This window comes from Protopterus annectens, chromosome 1.part2 (genome assembly GCF_019279795.1).
Source record: "Protopterus annectens isolate FY-2018-M chromosome 1.part2, PAN1.0, whole genome shotgun sequence".
In the NCBI taxonomy this organism is placed as follows: Eukaryota; Metazoa; Chordata; order Ceratodontiformes; family Protopteridae; genus Protopterus; species Protopterus annectens.
The window spans coordinates 1194107454-1194131161 of record NC_056727.1 but is presented as its reverse complement, the minus strand read 5'-3'; the positions used below and the strand labels follow the sequence as shown (position 1 = coordinate 1194131161).

Genomic DNA, 23708 nt, shown 5'->3' with positions numbered 1-23708 from the left:
TGAGGGTAAGGTGGTTCACACAGCCTATCTTGACCTCGCCAAGGCTTTCAACACCATCCCCCATTCTGGAATCATAGCTAAACTCAATAAACTAGGCATAAATCCCTACGTCACAAGATGGGTTGCCAACTGGCTCACTGACGGAACCCACACTGCAAAAGTTGCAGACTCCAAATCTGACCTCAAACCAGTGACAAGTGGAGTACCACAGGGTTCCGTCCTGGGACCACTCCTGTTAGCCTTACTTCAGAGAAGTAGATACCAAACACAGAAGCCCTCTGGCTAACGAAGTTTGCAGATGACTGCAAACTAAGAGCCATAGTCAAGTCCCCCAAATGATGTGAACATCCTACAGAAGGGCCTCTCTGAGACAGATGCCTGCTGTCAGAGCCATGGCCTCAAGCTCAATGCCAGAAAGTGGTGTCATCCCCTTTGGTAAAAACTCTGCACCCATGAACTACCACATAGGCAGCAATCTACTTAACACCGAATGCGTGATGAGACCTTGGGACCCAGGTGGACAGTAGTCTCTCCTTTGATAGTCACATCGCCACAGTAGTCAGGAAGTCCTTCTACATGGCACACCTAATCATAAAAGGGTTCTCATCCAGGAAAAAAGAGGTCATCATTCCCCTCTACTCGACACTCATTAGACCCACTATAGAGTACAACGCCCCTTTTGGAATGTACCTCACAAGACCTCTGCAGCAGCTGGAAAGGCCACAGAAGTACCTCACAAAGAGGATTGCTGGACTGGAATGCCCTACACTGACAGCCTCAAACTCCAGCTTTACTCCGTAGCATATTGCCTACTCAAGAGGTGATCTCTGCCTAACATATAAAGCTATGTCAAACCCAGAGCTGTTGGACATGCTACACCTAAAGAAATCCCAATTCCTCTGAGCTACACGCTCTAGGGACCTATACCTTGTCACCACAATAAACAGGACATGCTGGAGGGATACATTCCTTCCCATACTCTGGAACAGGCTACCCATCTATGTCAAGCAAAGTTCTTCATTAGCACTCTTCAAGAAAAATCTGGATGAGTGGATGGGAAATGGGAAAATAACTTTCTTGGGTGGCGTAAGCCAGGGAACCTTGTTGGCTAGGCTTACGTAGGCCCTTGGGCCATTAGCCTAGTAACTACCTATGGAACCCTTCATTATTTTCCATGCCGACAGGGTTTCCATCAGGACTAACCCATTCTTTATGCCTAAGATGGTGTCCAGTGTGGCTTTAAACCAATCCATCAATTTGCCAACCTTCTTCCCTAATCCTCAGAATAAAGGGGAAAGGATCCTGCACTCCTTGGACGTGCACAGACGGCTCAGGTTCTACCATGACAGGACTAAACCTTTCAAAAAATCTGACCAGCTGCTAGTCAGCTTTGCTACAGGAGAAGAGCTAAGGCCATTTCAAAGCAAACCATTTCCAGTTGGATAGCACACTGCATCCATTTCTGCTACAAGCACCATGGAAAACCTACCCCACAGGGATCAGACTGCATTCCACTAGGGCTACTTCCACCTCTACAGCATTTCTCAGGAGAGTCCCTACCAAGGACATTCTGGAAGCTGCAGCCTGGAGTGTTCTGTATACACCTTCACCAAGCATTACCACTTACCTATTTTTTTCTAAATCCAGAGCTGGATTTGCTACAGCAGTTTTACAAGGCCTGCTAGCCAGCCCCAACACTTCTTGACTGCCTCCACCCTTCCTCAGCTTTGGGAATCAACCCAAGTGTGATGACTGCAACAGTGAAACACGAAGAACATAGTACAGTTGTGTATGCTTACCATAAATGTAAATGTTCGAGTGTATTCACTGTTGCAGTCCTGGTTTTCCTCCCTCCAGGTTCTCTCCTTTCTACCTCGCCTCTGTATGGCCATTTTTAATGGCAGTGGTATTTACTTTTTACTGGTGTTTCCCACCATGTACTAGCTTCCTATTGTGGGCTCCTGACATTTGGGGCAAGAAAAACTGATGCAATGGCGTCGGCTGCCTGTTTTATACCCCTGACAACCTGATGTCATGGAAGAGGCGACAGCATCCGATGCAGAAATCCTAAGACTCTGGTATTCGGGCTGACTGAGGGCTACCTGCAGGCAGATAACCCAAGTGTGATGACTGCAACAGTGAATACACTCTAACATCTATATTTATGGTAAGTGTACACAACTGTACTTTCTATAAATCCAAAAGCTGCTAGAAGAGTCATCCAAGAAGTCCCACCTGTCCAGATAAAATCCAGAACTTGCTCAAGATTCTTTGTAGTGCCATAAAATACAGAGGACTGGAGATGAGTTTGGTTCTAAGTGTACTGAACAAGTCAGTTCGTTAAACCAAATTCCGGATGGTCACTGTACAGTCCATACTTCCATGTTTGGAAAAGGGTGAATGGATATGCTCAGTAGATCTTTAGGATGTGTATTATCTTATAAAAATGGGCAAACGATCCAGAAGGTTACTCCTCTTCAGCCTGGGAGCCAGTTACTGCCAATTCAGAGCTCTGTTCTTTGGCATCCCTACAGCCCCAAGGGTGTTCAAATATATGGCAGTAGTAGCAGCTCACTTGAGACTGCAAGGATTCAGAGTTTTTCTGTATCTAAATGATTGGCTCATTACTGCCCTGACCAGGCACCAATTGTTACAAGTAAGGGATCTTGTACTTCACTTCTGTTTCTTTCTGGGAGTACTTATAAATTATGAAAAATCAAAATTGACCCCAACACAGAATTTATAATTCATAGGACTGCTCCTGAATACCCCTACAGTAGCATCTTGTCCCTCAGTGAGGTTACAGAAAATAAAAATCCAGGTCCAGAAGATGATAAACAGGAAAGGTACCGCTAGTTTAGTCTTACAAGCACAAGGCTCCTTGGCAGCAACAATAACTCTGGTTCCCTTACAAGATTTGCCATGAAAATACTACAGTGCCTGCGAACGTCTCAGTGGTCGATGTTAACACCAGTCCACGTCTGATCTTGATCACTAATCTTTGCCGAAAAGATTTAGCTTGGTGGATACACTCCAAAGACATTCTTCTAGGCCGGCCCTTTGTCCCATCACAACCCAAAGCCATAGTGACCAAGGATGCCTCCCAGATGGAGTGGGGGAGGGGGCATTATCTGGGGAATGCTGTCCAAGGCAGTTGGTCCCCTGCAGAGGCCAACTTGCATATCAGTGTCCTGGAGTTAAGGGCAGTGCTTTTAGCATTGCAAGCCTTTCAGACGATTCTTCCTTTGGGAGTAATTGCGATTCAGAGACATTGTCAGTGGTTTGGTAGATCAACAAGCAGGGAGGAGGAGAATCTGAGTATGACAGTGGGCAGTCTCTTCCAACCACTTATAACTACGCACTTTCTGGGGACTTCTAATGTGATAGCAGACAAACTAAGCGGATGTTTTTTTGCCCTGTTTACCCTAATTCTGAAATTCGTATAGAAAGTAATCCGGCTGAAGAGCAAAGTAATCCTCATTGCACCTTATTGGCCTCAACAGATATGGTTCCTCTTCCTTTGGCCTTATCTGATTCAACAGCCTTGGATTCTGGACCTGGCTACAGATCTCCTGTCCCATCCAGAGGAACTACTTCATCCGAACATTGTGAACCTCAAGATGACAGCTTGGTTTTCTCCAGTTCCATTAATAGCCAGGCTTCCTTCACTTTCTTCCCCAGTATGGCATTTTCTCTTGGCCTACCATAAACCAGCTACATGCAAACTCTATGCTAGTAAAAGGAGGAGGTTTTCCTTTTGGGCTCATTACAACAATATTGATTCCTTTTCAGCACCCATTGATAAAATCCTAGAATTTTTAGCTTCACTTTTTAAGGCAGGTGCCTTCCCAGTCTACCATAAAAATCAATTGGCAGCGCTTTCTAATTTCCAGAATGATTTTGAAGAGTCCTCCTTGGCTTCTGTTAAATAGCTTTGCAAAACCTTAAAAGGAACGCTCTTGCTAAAACCCCCATACAAAGATCCTACCCCACCTTGGGATCTAACCTTAGTATTGCAAACCATTCTTCAACCTTACAATCCATTGTTCAACCTCCTTTTGAACCATCAGCTGAGTGTGATCTAAAGTTCTTATCCTGGAAAACTGTATTTTTAGTGGCAACTTTTGCCAGTAGGATTTCAGAAATACAAGCCTTATGTAGACCTCACCTGATTTTTCCATAAAGTTTCCCTAGGAACCAACCCTTCCTTTTTGCCTAGTTTGTATCAGAGACCACATTCAACCAAACTATTAATTTACCAGTATTTTTCCCCAATTCTGTTAATGGTGAATATTGCTTATATTTATTAGATGTTCACAGACCATTTTGTTTCTATCTGCACAGAACTAAGAATTTCTGAAAATATGACCAAACTATTTGTCATTGCACACTGGTTGTCCAAATCTTGTAGCTAAGTAATGCTAGCCAGATGGCTCAAAGAATATATTTCTTTTATCTGTAATAAAAATAAACTGTGTTTAGGCCTTTAAAGACACATTCTCCAAGAGCTTGTAGCTACTTCAGCAGTTTTTCAGTCTAGAGCTTCTATAGATATTTGTGCAGCAGCAACTATCACCCCTAATACCTTTATTACTCATTACAAATTGGATATGGTCACCAGAGGAAGAGCATCTTTTGGTTCTGTGGTGCTTAGGACATTCCTAGGTAGCTGGGAACTCTGTCCCATATGTGAATAAAATAAAAATTGACATTGTTATATACTTACCATAACGTTTCATCTGTGTTGTCCATTTTCATTTATCCTGGACTCCCTACACCCTCATGACCGGTCCCTCAATCCAGTAGTCTGAGCCGATTTCCAGCAGTTGGGGCCAACCTTGCTGCGATCTGTTTGCCTCTCCCAACAACACAAAGTGCAGCAAGCTCTTGCTCTAATCCCTCAGGAGGGGGAGTCACTGAGGGATGCTGTCTCACAGTTGGCTCCCCTTCCCGGACTCCTTTGTCTTTCCTCCAGTGCTTTTAATACCCACATTCTTGCAGAAAGCATTAGCTTAAAGGTCACAGTTATCCTCCTAGCCCCAACAAGTGTAATTTTCCTTCCTCTGGCTTCAGCATCCTTCCTGGATGCTGAGTTTGGACCTAGATCTTTCTCACCTGCTGGAGTTTCCTCACCTGGGCATTCAGTCCCTCAAATTGACTGCATGGTTTCACCAATTTCAGTGTTGGTTAGACAGTCCAGTTGTCATCAGTAGTACATATTCATTATTCTTCCCAAAAGCCTTCAACACACAAGGTTTACAAAAGCAAAGTAGTTAAAACGGTCTTGGTCCTTTCTCGGCTTCCCTTTTGGTAATTTTAGATTGTCTTGCTCATATTTTTCAAAATGGAGCAAGCTACTCCATCAGGGTCCTGTTGCCAGCTATATCACCTTTTCACATTGGAAAAAATTACACATCCATAGCATCTCTTAGGCTTTCTAAAGCTTTCCTCAGAGGAACATTTCTATTGTGTCCCTGCTTAGAGATCTAGTTCCTCCATGGGATATTACAATTTTGCTGCAAGCATCAGCTGCTGCGCCTCTTGAGCCTGCTTCTAAAGTTGATCTAAAGTTTTTATTATGGAAAGTTGTTTTTCTGGGAAGCTGTTACTTCCTTTAGGAGAATTACTGAGCTTCATGTTTTGCCTTCAAAATTTTATTTGGTCTTCCAAAAAAGACAGTCTAAAAAACAATCCCTCCTTTCTTCCTAAAGCAGTTTTTGAAGGTTTCAACCAGTCCATAAATTTTGGTATTCTTCCCATGTTTTTCAAGGGTGAATATATGTTAACTTGCTAGATGTTTACCCCCACTTATGTTTTTACTTGCATCAGAAGAAACCCTGCAGAAAATCGCAGTTGCTTGTTACCTTCTCCCCTACTAAGTTTGGGAAAAGGAGAATCCAGAGTCACTATCTCCCATTAATTGAGTGCATGTTTTATGTTTAGAAAGAAAGAGGTTTGGTACTGGCTACAATTCCAAAAGCCCATTCTACCAGATCTATAGCCTTGTCTGCAGCCTTCTTTTCTAGAATGAAACTGGATGACACCTATGCTGCAGCAACCTTGTCCAAGGTGCATACTTTCATTTTCCATTAGGAATTGGACATACAGTCCTGATCAAGGGCTTCCTTTGGTTCTGCTGTGCTCCAGAATATCCTTCTAGAAAACTACCCAAGTGTTGTGATAACTGAGAACACTGCAGAATGGATGGAAAAGACAACATCAGTACTTACCATAATGATAGATCTGCGTTTGTTTCTATCCTTCATCAACTACCCACCGTTTCCCTTCCATTTGGTTTTTAGCATATGCCATTATCACTCCTGGATTGCTCTGGCTGACCTATTCTTAAGGTTGTTTACTAGTTATATGCATGCATGTGTTTGTAATATATATAGGTGTGTGTGTATATGTGTATATAGAATATATATATATATATATATCTATATATATGTATATTATATATATATATATATATCTATATATATATATGTATGTATATATATATTTATACATCACATGTGTGTGTGTGTAGTAATATATAATAAACACGCACACATACATACACACTCACCAGCTTTTTACTTTTCTTTCTTGTGGGCAAACTCTGTCTGAGGTAGCTTGTTTTATACATAGGGATTATGAACAAGGAAAGGAGCCAGAGCAGTTTATCCATTACTTAGAAATGGCCAAAGTCCAATCAGCCTGATCTGAAGGGCCATGGAATGAAGGACGGAAACGGACAACACAGACTGTCATTATGGTAAGTACATGAACTCACTGGCTGGATGAAACCAAACACTGGTCCGTCCAACAGGAGACTGCCTTTGTGTTTGTAGATAAATGTTGGGCATCTGTAGTTGGAGTTGTATGGGTAAGTCTGTCTGAATTATAGCTCCCCCCATCCCCCCATAGTACTGTTGTATTTTCAGGTGTGGTAAAAATTACCAGAGATGCAACCAAGAATACATGTTAGAATATTTTAAAGCAATATCTTTGTTTTTGTGGAAATGGTTTACTTTATCTTTTTTGAACTGCTAAGCCTACATTGCTCAACCATTTAAGTTTTTCTCAGCAATCTTCAGATGAAAATATGAATCCCTATAGCATTTTAACATCTGTATTAGTTTTTATATTCCCCAAGTACAGTTTGTGACCAGACCTTTACCACTGATACAGGAAGATTATAATTGCCAACAATTTCACTCCTGTAGAAATGTTGTTCTCGCTTGTGTTGAAATCATTAGACCAAACTCATAAAATGACGTGTTCCTTCACTAAATTATTGTACTTGATAGTTTACTTGGGTGCTTCATTAACCTTTGTCTTACCATTTTCATTTAATTAATTAGCCAAGTGTTACGGGTGAGCATAAAACCAAACCAACCCAGAACAGTGTCCGGGAGCTGCGTGGCCTAGGTCTGTCTCCAGACTTGGTGAGTTGAAATTCTTTCATGTGATAGAGTTGTTTGAATGAAGTATAGTTAACATCTGTTTGAACAGAAGTGAGGCTATGCAGTTATTAATGGCAGAGATGTATGTAGCTGGAATAATGAGTTCCCTTCTTCTTGATCCTTACTGACTTAGGCAGTCCCCCCCATGAATCCCAGCACTCTTATGTGCCCTGCTGTCTTTGACATGTGACCAGTCATCAGGCAGGTTGTCCCCTTAGTTTTAGAAAACCTTCTGTAGATCATGTTACAGTTGCAGATGTTGATTTCTGCTTAATCCTAAATGGTACTGTAGCGTGAGCATGCATAGATACCATTGTGTCTAAAGCATGTCTTCCATGCACACAGTGCTTAGCTGCCTGCTTAGGCCTTTGATTCAGGAGTGCTGCTAGTTTATCTCTTCTAAAGAGTGACCCAACACCCACTAATTCCTTGTCTGCTTATGAGATCATCAAGCTGGCCTTATTTCCCTTAACCTTTTTTACCTTCACATACCCCCGCCCAGTCTCACCTTCCAAGACACTAGCACTGCAGATGGAAAACTAGCTTTGAGACTTGAGTAGATGTGCTCTTTCTGTACTGAAATGATGCTTCTGTCATAGCTTGGCTTTAACATCAGTTAATATAACTGACCGCCTTAAGTCTATGCAAGTGTCTTTGTTGCAGTTGTTTCAGTATTATCTGATCTTCGTGTTTCACTGCTGCAGTCCTAACTATTGGGTTATCCATGCTGAGGTAGCCCTCAGTCAGTCCGAATACCAGAGTCAAGGTGTTGTGCGTCAGCTGCTGTCACTTGCTGGCTGACGTCTGGTTGTCTGAGCTATGAAAGGAGAGCAGGCAATGCCATACCTCAGTCTTTCTTGCCATGGAGCCCGTAGCAGGAGCAATTCGTAGCAGTGCCCGGTCGACTGTTTCCAGATTTCGAACTTCAGCTGAAAACGTATAAAGCTAAGTACCCCGTTGGGGATCCTTCCCTTTTCTTGCACTAACCAAATGTCAAAATAAAGTCAATAACTCTCACTTGTGAAAGCAAATACCACACCAAGACTTCCATTCTTACTTTGTCACTTGCTTAGGCCCAGATCACGACTTACCCCGCTGTCTGTTCTGTGCCCGCTTTAATGCTAGAGCTATTCATTGTAGAGCTCTGTTTGTAGCCAGATATTTTCATCTTCCATCTCCAATTACCGGTATGACATCCATCAGTCACCAAACTGCAGATCTTCCGAAAAAAAACGTAAAGATAAGGATAGAGACGGACTGCATAAGGCCAAGCCTTCCGACGACACCACTGCTAAAAGGGTAATCAGTTCTTCGGAATTTAGTGAGGCACTTTCACAGTCCCTGATGCCCGTCTCGGTTACTTCGCAAGCCTCTACGGAGACCCTTTCGGAGTCCTGTATGCCACCGAAAACTGTGTAGTCTAGCAAGCCTTCGGCTGTCTCTGCCTCTATTAGATCTGGAGTCACTAAGCAGGCACTAGCTTCCAAGGACACCGCTCGAACTTCGGAATTCACTTCAAGGCCTTCGCCCTCTCTTCCGACTAACACACCAGTAGCACCGAGGGGTACTCTTCAGGCCACACTTAGAGCTACTCCAAAGAAAACAGCAAAAAGTCTCCATTCCACTATCCCCCCCCCCCCCTCCTCAAGCTAGAGTGCTTAAAATGGCGGAGGATCTCAACACTTTCATCTGGGGTAATCGAACCGCACCAGCCAAAAGAAGAGAACCTTCTCCAGACTTCCAATCAGATTTAGACTCAGAGGGATCTGACTCCCCTGTTTTTGAAGAGGAAAATTCTCTTGCTGCCTATGAAGATTCGGATGCAGAAGAATCTATTCCTTCTGCATCACCTCCAAAGGACTTTTCCTTTGGGGAAACCCTCCACACCCTCAGGGAACACTTCCAGTGGGAATCGATGGATTTCCCTCAGTCCAAGAAAAGAGTTTCTGGACCTACCCCAGCAAAGGCCTCCGGCCATCCCACCCATCTTGGAAGTGGTAGGTGATGTTTACCAAGAATCCAGTCTTACCCCTGACACCCTTCCACCTACCCCCAGAAAGCCTTACCGGTACTACAGGGTACCTGACTCACAAATTCCTCTACAAAAATCCTATAGCAGATCCCAGAGGTGATTACTCAGGGACCTAAAAGAGTTAAGGTTACCTCTGCAAAGAATCCTACTCCCTCAAAGAATACAGGGCCCTGGACAGATGGGGTAAAAAAGTGTATACCTTTGCAACTTTAACTATAAGGGCTCTCAACGGTCAGTTCCATATGTTAAAATATCAACAGCAGACTTTGGATCTCTTGAAACAGAAAATTTCTGCTTTTCCAGATTTTGCCAACAATAAAGAGATAGCAGAATTACTGCACTATTCATCTCAGGTGGCAAAGTACTCCTTGCACTGTGGATTTGACGCCCTAGAAGCTTATAGCAGGGCAGCAGTGACAGGATCTGTTATCAAAAGACATGCATGGCTGAAGGAACAACCTCTCCCTGATCATGTCAAAGCTAATATCTTGGATGCACCTCTTGACAGACTGCTTGTTCGGACAGAAAACTGAAGAGGTACTTAAAAAGATGGAAGACAGAGCAAAATCGATGCAGACTGTTAAAGATTTTCTTCAAGTACAACCTCCTAGGTTCAGCAGAAATTTTCCCTCTACACACTGGTCATTTCCTACACCAAATAGGCAGGCACAAAGCAAAACCCATAGGGATAGACCCACCAGGACTCAAACTCAGGGCCAGCAAAGAACAAAACAGTGGCCCCCCTCAAACACTAGAGCAGGGAGTTCAAAAGCAACCCTGTATGGAAAAAACTCTCAATGACTACCTTTTCCATCTCTGTTTGCATCCACCACACCAAAAGCTAGGAGGAAGGCTATGTCTATGCAGAGAAAATTGGAACTCTATAACAAAAGATCAACGGGTCTTAAAAATCATTGCTCAGAGATGCAAATTCAATTTTCAAGAGCTGCAACCTTCAAGGGGGTACCCAGACCTACCTCCAAACCAGTGGGCAGAAGCACTAAAACAAATGCAAAACCTAATATCCCTAGGGGCAGTAGAACCTGTACTTCCAGAACAAGTTGCAAAAGAATTCTATTCAACTATTCCTTGTTCCCAGGAAAGAGGGGACTTGGTGTCCCATCCTGGACCTATCCTTTCTCAATACCTTCTTAGTAATCCCAAAGTTCAAAATGCTTACCTTACAACAGCTTGTACCAGTGCTGCCAAACAAAGCGTGTATGGTCACCTTAGACCTAAAGGATGCTTACCTGCACATCCCAATAAGGGACTCATGCAGAAAATTCCTGCGCTTCAGCGCAGGATCACAACACTATCAATTCTCTGCTTTGCCCTTTGGCTTATCTACTGCTCCCAGGGTATTTATTCACCAAATGTCTAGCTCCTGCCATTGCCTTTTGCAGGCTAAACAGTGTACAGATTTAACCTTACCTGGACGACAGTCTCATCCAGGTGCTCCTGCAGCACCTCTCATTTGTAAAAACCCTACTCACCTCTCTGGGGTTCACTGTCAATGAAAGGAAATCAAAACAGGCACCTACCAGGAAAATCGTATTTCTGGGAGCCTTACTGGGTGCAGAACAGCAAATGGCCTGTCCCCAGAAAAAAAAGTTTCCTACCAAAATGCTCAACTACTCTGGCCTCCCAAACCCAGCTGTCGGGAAGTTCCTACAAGCTCTAGGGTACATGGCCTCATGCATCCTCCTGGCGCCTCTGGCTGGACTACACGAGGAAAATTCAGTGGTACCTAAAGAACCTATGGTGTCAACACTCACAACCTCTGGACACCTCCCTGCCTGTGATCCCTTACATAAGATCCAAATTCCTCTGGTGGGCCCAGGCCTGTGCTCTGAACAAGGGACTTCCATTCACCCTCTGTCCATCAGACCAGACCATAACTACAGATACTTCAGACATAGCCTGGGGAGCCCACCTAGAAGGCAGATGCACCCAAGGTCTCTGGGACACCAATACTACCCTTGCACATCAAAAGGAAATAATAGCAGTACAAAACTCTCTGGCATCCTTCAAAAACCCTACCTCAAACCAGGGGTGGTTCTCATAAAAACAGACAACACTACAGTCATGTGGTACATCAACAAACAGGGACGGACTCCATCTTAACCCCTGTGCAGACTAGCCATGAACCTGTGGCTAGCAGCCTCATCCATGGGACATCTTACAGCCCAATACCTACAAGGCATCAACACCACCCTGGCAGACCACCCAAGCAGAAACTTGCTGGACCCACACGAATGGCAAATCCAGACATTTTTCTGCAAATTACCCACACATGGGGGACCCCCCAGGTGGATCTCTTTGCCTCATTTAAATCGCCAAGTACAGAAATTCTGCACCAAGGAGTACTAGCACCTGGCCTGGAAGGTCGATGCCCTGACCTTCCTTGGAATACCCTCTATGTATGCATTCCCACCTCTACCTCTCATTCCAAAAGTATTAATCACGATAAGGGAGGAAAAACCAAGAGCAATACCCATTGCCCCAGATTGGCCCAGACAGTATTGGTACCCACTGCTGGGCAGCCTATCTCACCAGCCCCCCTGGCAACTACCTCTGATACCTCCCCTGCTATCCCGGGGGGGGGGGGGGGACAATGCTGCACCCAGACCTTGAGACACTCAAGCTCACAGCATGGCTTAATCTACCAAAACCAACAAGGAATCAATGCTAAGTAAGCAAGTCCTTGACGTCATCACTGAAGCCAGAAGGCCCAGCGCCAGAAAGTTTGACGCTGGAAAATGGAAAAGATTCTGCTCCTGGAGCCAGTCCAAGGGGGCAGACCTACATCTGCCCTCCAGTCCTCTTATTCTAGATTATCTCGCTGATCTTCTTAATAAGGGTCTCTCCTTTTCCATAAAGATCCATGCCTCTGCCATCTGGCACATTTTGATGCAGAACAGCCATTGTTCTCCTACCCTCTTATCAAACAATTCCTTAGAGAAACTTCTAATATCAGGCCTCCCAGAAGACAGTCCTCCCCAGCCTGGGACCTGAACTATGTTTTAGAAAAACTTACTCTGCCTCCTCTCGAGCCTGCAGCATCCTCAGAACTGAAGTACCTGTCTTGCAAGACTGCCTTTCTCCTGGCTATTACTTAAGCCAGGATAGTGTCAGAGCTTCAAGCCTTAATGGCCATTGAGCCATTTATCTTCCATGCAGACAGGGTCTCCCTGATAACCAGTCCCCCTCATTCATGCCAAAGGTGGTTTCAGATGTTACATTCAACCAGGTCATCCATCTGCCCACCATTTTCCCTAACCCTCAGAACAAGCGGGAAAGGATACTGCATTTCTTTGGATGTGCACGGCTAACTCTGATTTTATCTGGATCGTGCAAGGGAGGAGCATAGGGTGACATACAAGAGTGGAGGAAGATGCACACATTTATGCCGAAGGGCCAGTCTGAAGGAGATTGGAGACTGTAAAGTGGTGGCAGGGGAAAGTGTAGTTAGGCAGCATAGGATGGTGGTTTGTAAGATGACATTGGTGATCAAGAAGAGGAGGATGAGTGTGAGGGCAGCACCAATTATTAAATGGAAATTGAAAAATGGTAATTGTGAGATGGTGATCAGGGAAGAGTTAAGACGGGCACTGGGTGGCAGTGAAGGGTTACCAAATAGCTGGGTAACTACAGCAGAGCTAGTAAGAGAGATGGCTAGAAAGCTGCTTGGTGTGACATCTGGAAAGAGGATGGAGGACAAGGAGACCTGGTGGTGGAATGAAGAAGTACAGGAGAGTATACAGAGAAAGAGGTTGGCGAAGAAGTGGGATTGTCAGATGAAAGTAGACTAGTATAAGATGAGGTACATGGCAGAGACAGGTGGTGAAGGTAAAGGATAAGGCGTTTGATGAGTTGTATAAAAGGTTGGACACTAAGGAGTGGAGAAATGGACCTGTACCTATTGGCTAGACAGAGGGACCGAGCTAGTAAAGATGTGCAGCAGGTAAGGGTGATAAAGAATGAGGGAAACGTACTCACAAGCAAGGAGTGTGTGTTGATCAGATGGAAAGAGTACTTTGAGGGGCTGATGAATGAAGAGAATGAGAGGGAGAGAAGGTAGGATGATGTGCGGATAGTGAGTCATGAAGTGCAGTGGATTAGCAAGGAGTAAGTAATGATAGCTATGAAGAGGATGAAGAACGGAAAGGCTGTTGGTCCAGATGACATGCCTGTGGAAGCATGGAGGTGTTTAGGTGAAATGGCAGTGGAGTTTTTAACTAGATTGTTTAATGAAATCTTGGAAAGTGAGAGGATGCCTGAGGAATGGAGAAAGTGTTCTGGTACACATTTTTAAGAATAAGGGTGATGTGCAGAGCTGTAGTAACTACAGAGGATTTAAATTGATCAGTCACAGCATGAAGTTATGGGAAAGATTAGTGGAAGCTAGGTTAAGAAGGGAGGTGATGATTAGTGATCAGCAGTATGGTTTCATGCCAGGAAAGAGCACTACAGATGCGATGTTTGCTTTGAGAGTTTTGATGGAGAAGTACAGAGAAGGTCAGAAGGAGTTGCATTGTGTCTTTGTGGATTTAGAGAAAGCATATGACCGGGTGCCTAGAGAGGAGTTGTGGTATTGTATGAGGAAGTCGGGAGTGTCAGAGAAATATGTAAGAGTGGTACAGGATATGTACAAGGGTAGTGTGACAGCTGTGAGGTCTGCAGTGGGAGTGACGGATGGGTTTAAGGTGGAGGTGGGATTACATCCAGGATCGGCTCTGAGCCCTTACTTATTTGTAATGGTGGACAGGTTGACAGACGAGATCAGACAGGAGTCCTCATGGACTATGATGTTTGAAGATGACATTGTGATCTGTAGTGAGAGTAGGGAACAAGTGGAGGAGACCCTGGAGAGGTGGAGATATGATCTAGAGAAGAGGAATGAAGGTCAGCAGGACTAAGACAGAATATGTGTGTGAATGAGAGGGAGGATAGAGGAATGGTGAGGATGCAGGGTGTAGAGGTGGCAAAGGTAGATGAGTTTAAATACTTGGGATCAACAGTTCAGAGTAATGGTGAGTGTGAGAGGAGAGGTGAAGGAGAGTACAGGCAGGATGGAGTGGGTGGAGAAGAGTGTCGGGAGTGATTTGTGACAGACTAGTACCAGTAAGAGTGAAAGGCAAGGTCTACAAGAGGGTAGTGAGACCAGCTGTGTTATATGGGCTGGAGACACTGGCATTTTCAAAAAGGCAGGAGTCCGAGCTTGACGTGGCAGAGTTGAAGATAAGATTTGCACTGGGTGTGACGAGGATGGACAGGATTAGGAATAAGTATATTAGAGGGTCAGCCCAGGTTTGGAGACAAAACAATAAAAGAGGAAGGCCTAATAAGGTTTATGGATGTGGTGAGAGAGGACATGCAGGTGGTTGGTGTGACAGAGCAAGATGCAGAGGACAGGAAGAAATGGAAACAGTTGATCTGCTGTGGCGACCCCTGATGGCAGCAGCCGAAAAAAGTGCAACGACATTGAGGAAAGCTGACCAGATCTTGGACAGCTTTAAAATACGGGCACAGGGGGAACAGATATCCAAACAGACTATTTCCAAATGGATAGCACACTGCATCCAGTATTGCTACTCTTTGCATGGAAAACTCCCTAGGACTATCGGAACCCATTCCATTAGGGCAACCTTTTCCACAGCATTCCTTAGAGGGGTAACCCACCAAGGCCATCCTGGAAGCTGCCAAATGGACTTCAAGTTCGCACCTTCACCAAACATATTACCATCAGAACCTACTCTCAAAAGCTAGGGCTGGGTTTGCCTCTAATTCTGCAGGGCATGCTCACCCAATCTTAAGTTTCTATTTATCTTCTACCCTTCTCCCCCACCTTGGGAGCCTTCTCAATGGTTAGGACTGCAGCAGTGAAACACTAAGAACATAGTACAGTCGTGTACACTCACCATAAATGTAGATGTTCGTGTGTGTTCACTGCTCAGTCATGCTTTCCTCTCCCTTCATCCTGATATCTGCTTTCCTTAGAGAGACACGTTTGTGTGGTTCTCTGACCCCAGGACTTTTAATAATTTAAAATTGGACTTCTTTGGTTGGTTAAACAAGAAAAACTAAGGTAATGGCATTGCCTGCTCTCCTTTTATATCTCGTATGACCTGACATCATCCTGCAAGTGACAGCAGCCGATGCACAAAACCTCGACTCTGGTATTCGGACTGACTGAGGGCTACCACAGCATGGATAACTCAATGGCTAGGACTGCAGCAGTAAACATACTCTAACATCTACATTTATGGTGAGTGCACACAACTGTCCTTTTTTTTTCCTTTTAATGTATAACTTTAAAAAAAAAAAAACAATTCTGCAAGACTGTGGGAACAATTCATGATCCAAATGAGACTAGTTACTGCCTAAACTACTTTATTGTGCTCACATGCATGTGTGCTGCTGAAACTCTGTAGTAGGAATTACTGCTGGATTTAATAACTTGAATTGACTTAGGTGTGCAATAGCTGTAAATTGCTTGTCCTGAGTATCCTTTTTTTTTTTTTTTTTTTTAAATCATGAATTACTGGTGAACTCCATTTGCTATTTAGCACTTTTTGTAAAGTGTACTGAATGCTTCTTATTTCTAATTTTTATGATGTTGCTCTTACTTTCCTAGTATCAGGAAAAGTGCTACTTGAATTTATACCAGCCATACTGTTAACTGTCCACTGAATTATTCTAATTAGCTCACAGTTTTCTTAACGACTTTGTCTTAGCCAGTGTAGATGCTGTGCTGAATCCATTTTTATTTTACTTGTACATAATGTAAAATACCCGTGTTTCATTTCTGAAATTATTTTAATAGTATATTGTGTTGTACTGGATTATGTTTCTTCTTCTGCTTGTGACTGCCTCCTTCTAATTTATCCATACTTCTGCTTCAGCCACAAGACTTCTAAACAGTCTCTCTCTTTCTTGAAAGCGAGGCCATTTTAAATCTTAGAAAGACATATCAGCTGTGCGAATGGCAAGTAAAGAATAACAGTAATTTTTAAATATAGGTGCTGGTTGAATCTTAATCCAAGATTTTTGTATAATAGCTCCTGCTGTTTTACTCGCTCATTTTAGAGTTTTAATTGACTACTTCTGAATGAACACTTCGCAAGGGACGATAACTGTCTCCCAGAGGAACTCCCTTTTTCCTTTCTGTCTTCCCATTTAGGTTCTAACTGTAACATTTCCTCTAAGCAGAAAAGTCTGCTGTCTCAGAGGTTAGCATTTCCTAGGCTTTGGTGGGAGATTAGCCCGGCAATGTGAAGTGTTAATTATTTAATCTGGTGCATTGGTTACTTACCTTAAATCCAGCTTGCCATTGATGTTTTATTGTTTTTCTTTTTTCCTTATTTTCTTACACTTTTTCTTGGATCTACCCATTCTGTACCAGCTCAGTTTGCCCTCTCTATGCTCTGGCTTACTCCGATCCCCTTCCCACATTCCACCCACATATTAATTAAATTTATACTAACCATAACCCCCCCATCTTACTCTAGCCTGTGAATACTCTCCTTACTAAGTAAATCAACTTTCACCTTTAAATGTGCACTGACTTCATTGTTACTTCCCTTCTTTCCTGTACTCAACTTCTATTATAGGCCTTACCCTCCAGTGTAATTTAACAATATCGTCTCTTTCCCTTACTTTCTCCTTCTCTACACCTACTACAGTCCCAATATCATGTTATCTCCCCTATCTTCTACTTTAGTTGCTTTATCCCTAGTTACATTACTAAGCATACTGGCACATGCCACCTCCCCTAAAGGTAATCCAACTCCTGAACCTATTAAAACATCCACCCTAGCTTTGCCTGCTTATGTGCACATAGGCTTGAGTTATGTTACAGAAACTAATTGAATACAAACATATGTACCTTACTGAAGTCCAATTACTTTCTTTCCCAAATAAACTTAAAATAATACTCTACATATCTCCAAACATACCACTAAATTTACCTTTCTCTGCTACTTCATAGACTTCCTCTTCAAACTTTCACAGTGTGGAGATATTCACCCCAGGCCGGACTCTATACAGCCATTAAACACTCCTGTACCACCCCCCTCAAAAATCAGTTGCTAATAACTTTAAATATGCGTAGTATCTGCAATAAAATTACTGAATTCCACTCCTGGCTAGCTCATTACTCAACTGACATAGTAGCAGTCCCTGAAACTTGGTAAAATCACATATCCAAGACAAATTGTCCCTCCAGGATGTAATATTCTCGGACATGACAGAACCCATAAAAAAAGCAGGCAGTGTAGCAATAGTTTTTTGTAACACCTTCATAATATCACCCCTGTCTAAACCTGTCCCATACTTTGGCAACGCTGAAATCCTGGCATCTCTACAAGTAAACAAGTCTAAACAAATTTGCATTGCAGTAGTTTTACATTCCCTGTGGCCAAAACATTTCCACACTTGAAGCCTTCCTGTCCTGGTCTACTGACAATATTACCTATGAAACTATTATGGGTGATTATAAATATCAATTGGCAAGACTTCATCTCTAACTCCCAATAAATCGCATAAACCTCCATGGCTTTGCACAACTTATCTCCCTGACCAGAATACAAAACCGTAATAATCCAGGTACACCCCTTAACTGGATCCTGGTATCTGTCCTTCATAAATACTCCAATTCCAGCATACTCCCAAACACACTGACCACTTACCTGCATGTACCAACAGGATCCCCTCCCCCACAGCAGCTAAAACCATATCTACAAAACCACAAAATTTAGCCAGATTTCATCAGCAGCTATTTAACAACATCCTAAAAATTGTAAACTAGTCTTTATTAAAAATGTTGCCACTGGATGATATAAACCATTTTAACAAAGTAGTCTTAGACACCCTTAATAGCCTTGCCCCCCTCGCAACCAAAAGGACAAAAAACAGATCATGCACTCTAACCAAAGCCACAAAACAAATTTGAGACTGAGCCTGTAAAGACTGGCATAGGAATTAAAATGACACCAATTTACTTGCATGTAAGCAGTTAAGTAATGAAGCAAAACAAAAGTCATTGTTGAAAAAAAAAAAAAAAAACTATTTTGTTCAGCAAATGTCCATCCAAATCAATAACCCCCAAAATTTCTGGAAAACCATCTCTATACTCCTCACTCCCTGGTCCCTTAAAAAAAAAAAAAAAAAAAACCCTCACCAGCCCCCAATTAAGAGCCATCTGTAATAGCGAACATGTTCATTTCCCATTTCATTGACGGTATAGTGAATCTACTAAATAAACCTACACCTAACAAACTCCAACCACATAGAAAATCATACTATATCTGAATCAGCTAATAACTACATAAGCAATATTACCTCCTTGCTAAGAGAAACTTCTACATCACCCAGTTTCTCTCTACAACCTCTTCCCCATATCACTAATACATACATTTCTCCTAACACTAAAACCTTGTCCACTCTCTGCTGATAACCTGCCATCGGAATATTTAAAACTCACTGCTGAATCAGTAGCTTACACAGCTAGCGTCATCATAAATAGATCCATTACAGAGTCTGAAGTACCCAAACTTTGGAAAAAATCCATCATCTCCTTAGACAAGGGAGGCAAAATCAGCAAATTAACAAACTATTGACCCCAATCTCTGTGCTCTCCCCATTATCTAAAATGGAAAAATGTGTACATGTACGACTACTGAAATCTCTCCAATAATCTTCTTACACTCACCCAGCATAGTTTTCGACCAGCACATAGAACATCTACCGCATTCATATCCTTTACAGATATTGTGAACAAAACCTTTGAACTCAGTCTAGTTTACTTCAGTAATATTATTAGATCTATCAAAGGCCTTCAACACAGTATCTCATCCCAAAGTATTACAACAGCTGTCTACTCTGGGATGCTCTCAACCTATCTGTAAATGGTTTTCTAATTATTTAACCAACAGAGAGCAATGTGACAATCTAGTCTGTCACAATATCAGTTTAATAAAACAGGAGTCCCACAAGGATCCATTCTTGGACCATTACTCTCCAGTATTTTCATTAATAACCTGCACACCGCCTCTCCAAGTACACTTAATCCAATATGCAGATGATTCTATTATCTCCTCTTCAAACAACTTTTAACATCTGTCCTACAAATAAGACAAGATGCCTTTACCTCTATTGAAACCTGGCTAAATGAAGCACAGTTACTACTCCACCCACTAAAGTCAAAACTTTTATTGTTCTCACCTAAACCACTTTCACAAGACTTCAAAATAAATTCCCAAAATAAAATCGAAATAGAAATCATACCTCGGGCAGCGCTACTAAGAAACAACATAGGTGCATATCTTTGCCTGAGCAACATATACTCGGAACCATAACAAAAACTTATCAAACTGGGAAAACTATGCTGACTCAGTGTGAGGAACCACGCACACACACACAAACTGCCAATACTTTCTTGCTCCCTTCCCTTACATATGGTGCCTCTATCTTCAGAAACCTCCAGAAGTCCATATTGAATAAATTTAAGTCATTATATTACAAAATAGCCAAATTTGCAACTGGTGCATCCTACCGCACCCACCACTGTCTTGCCCTCAGTGATATTTACTGGCTAGAATTCCATCATTACCTTCATTTTGCACAACTATCTGTTGCTTACTGATTAATTTAACAAGCCTGACAGCAGCCCTGCCTTAACTGTTTTAAAGTCTTATACCCTATCTAGAACTCTGTTCCACAAATAAACCACTCTTAAACGTTTACAAACCCAGCAAAATAGCCAGCCACCGCCTTCACTTGTATACTATTGCAAAACTTTGGAATGGCTTACCTCCACATATTACTACTATAAATTCCTTTTAAAGTTTTTAAATCCGCACTAAAACAAAAAAACACTTTCTAAAAAACTTTCTAAATACTCCAGAACCCTCCCAAATAACCTACGTGACCACTTACCAGCACAGCCCATGCTACCAAAACATATTTATAAAACCACCCGTAACTTGTTAAACTTCAGCTTAACTCAATACTAAAAGCTATAAACTGGTCCAGACTAAAAAATCCTACCTTTAAAAGATGCAGTCAGCCACTTGAATGAAATATTCCTAGATACCCTAAACAACTGAGCCCCCCTACGCACCAGACGAGTAAAAACTAAACATGCTCCCTGGCTAGCAAATACCACTAAAAAACTGCTAGTTAAGAGACTAAACAAACAATGGAACCAGGCAAAAAAAAAAAAAGAAACTGACAAACTGTTCTCTGACCAACTAATATCCCACAAAAATAACCCCCCAAAAATTTGGCGTACCATTTCTCTTTACTCCTGGAACTAAAGAAAATCCATCTCCTGCTACCGAAAACTATCTGGAGATGTACAGAGCTGAGTATATTTTTCTGGCACTTCAGAGTTGTGAACTGATAATTGTTGTTTGACTAATTTTATATCACTGCTGGCTGACTTTAGAGTTGTACATTGTTATTTTTGCTTCACTGTATAGTTTTTCAGATATCTGCTGAAGGTGTTGGTTTTCCCATACCAACCCTCCCTATTCCTGTCTTGTTTAAATTTGGAGGCTTTTGCAGTTGCCTGCCCCCACTGTAGATTTGATCTGGGACACTCCCCCAAGTCACATCTCTTTACCTCATTCTACCTAATAGACTCCTCCTGCACTTGTTTTTAGCCATTTTTAATTTAATTGCATTTTTTAAACTGGTCTAACATTGCTACATACTCGTGTGCTAGCTTGCACTGCGTTTGAATTGTTTTGACTGCTGTTTTAACTACTTTTCTGTATCTCTCTCTCTTTTATTTATTTATATATATATATATATATAATGTGTATATATATATATATATATATATATTTATATATATATATATATATATATATATATATATATATATATATATATATATACACCTTTCCTGTAACTAGTGTGGTCCAGATTCAGATTTGCTGTACCCAGGACTGTATGTAAGCTTCTGAACCCCCCCCAAGCTTTCTGTGTTGGAGGGGAAGCCTTCTAGCTTATCAGTGGGAGTGATAAGCACTAGGTAACCTATCTACCACATAAGGAGTGGTTCTGGCCCAGAAATTGTAGTTATTGGCCGTTTGGGCAGTTTTTCCATCTCTCTCAACTTTCTGATTTAAAAGCCCGCATTTGCACTTGTTTCCCCCTTTCCTGTAACTAGTTTAGTCCAGATACAGATTCTTAGTTTTAGCATTTGTGTTTGCTGATTTGTGATGAGCACTTGTTCAGAACTTGTAAGCACTAAATAACCTACTAATTACTACAGCACTCAACCTTCCTCATTAACTAGAGGAAAACAGTTTTGGTACTTACTTACTTCACTTGCTTAGAGAAAAACGGCTCTTGTTCTCTTCCTCACTTATCTATAGGAAAATAGTTTTTATTCAGGCATGTCCAAGGGTTAGCTCCCAGCGTTCTCTCCTCTGTCTGTCTGATGAATCTGGGCATCTTGGGGCAATGTAGAAATTGCCTCATGTACACAGACAACCCTCTCCTCCTATCCCCCAACACTACAACCTGTGAGAGATGCACTTATCTAGCCAAACTGGAGGTAAAGCTCTCTCCAATCAAGACTGAACTTGACAGTCAAGAGGAGAAGGTAAACACGTGCACCTCATCACATAGTCTCAGTAAATCTACACCACCAAAATCCACACATAGAAACACAAAAACATTCACGGAGGCTCTCAGTAATCTGCTCAAGCAACAGAGACCTCCAAAGCAGAAATGCAAGCAACCTCCACCCCCCAACACAACCCAAATGACATACAGCCCACAGACTCAGTGTGCCACTCAACCACAGCCAATAAGGCAAAACAACGTACCTGACACACTGGTCATAGGTGACTCTATAGTCAGGCACACTGATGTCCCACTCACCAGAATAAACAAGGAGAAGGTTACTGTCAGCTGCCTGTCGGGTGTCAGGATCCACCACATAACCCATGCACTCAGGTCACTCAACAAGAAGTACAAATGTGACTGTCATTGTCCACGTTGGTGTGAACAACTTGATACATACCTCCCTGGACTACATGAAGAGACATGGAAGAGCTCTTCAATCTTGTAGCCCAGGCAGGTATGACCCTAGCTCTGAGTAGCATTCTGCCATCACCCAGAATGATTCCGCATACAAGGACAAAATGATTGACTTCCAACAATTGGCTAAGCTTCTGGTGCCTTTCTAAAGGGATCCAGTATCTGTCTGCCTGGGATGACATGGTCGACAGACTGCGATGCTTTGCCAGAGATAGCCTGAACCTGTCACCCCTGGGATTCCAGATACTGGCTAAGGTTCTTGCTGCCCCATAGTGCCTTTTTTAGGCAAGGTTCAAATGACAAATTCACCACCGTAACAGGAACAGGCAAGAAAAAACTGAGGGTGATGCTACTCAGTGCTAGAAGTCTAAATCTCAAAATGCACTCACTCGAGGCACTCCTTAAAATGGAGAACATTGATATCTGTGCAGTGACTGAGACCTGGTTCAAGGCTCCAGAGAGCACCCCTGCACTACCAGGCTGTAACTCATACCACACTTTTCGGCCATGTAACCTGGACTGGAACACCAAAGGCGGAGTTGTCTATATTCATTAAGGATATCCACACCTCCAGGCTAGTTGCTCGGCATAATGCAGCCGAGGTTATCCAAGTGCAACTAACTCTGGGCAAAACTGCAATCCAAATTGTAACTTGCTACAGATCACCCACCATGCCCCAGGATTCCCACTCCTTTTTTCATGATGTACTGGAAAATATTAGGGTTCAACCAAACACCCTAATAATGGGCGATTTCAACTACCCCACCATTAACTGGGAAAACTGCTCATGTACCAACTCCTTCGCTCAACGCTTTCTAGAATTCATAAACTCCAATGCCCTGGATCAACTTATCCACACCCTCACCAGGGACAACAATATCCTAGATCTAGTCATTACCAACATGAGTGACTGGTGTTCCACACCTGAAGTCAATGCCTCATTGGTCCGATCCGACCATAAGCTAATTACCCTAGATATCCACATCCTGCCCTGACCCCCCATTAAGGAAACCATGGTAAAAAATTTCTCCAAAGCCAACTTCATGCTTCTTGAGACAGAAGTGAACTTCATGACATCCATGCAGATGGACAATAAAGTTACGACTACTGAATCCTACACAGTTGCACTTTATAAGCACTTACATGAGTGCATGGATCGTGCTATCCCA

General features: G+C 42.6%; 1 protein-coding gene across 1 annotated transcript in view; it reads left to right on the top strand.

Moving 5' to 3' along the window:
- CTPS1 (CTP synthase 1) overlaps nucleotides 1-23708 on the top strand; it is a gene marked incomplete in the record, with an annotated part of 606469 nt that overhangs the window by 180292 nt on the left and 402469 nt on the right. The window contains 1 exon segment of the mRNA XM_044060229.1: nucleotides 7350-7433. Coding sequence (XP_043916164.1) covers nucleotides 7350-7433 — 84 coding nt within the window.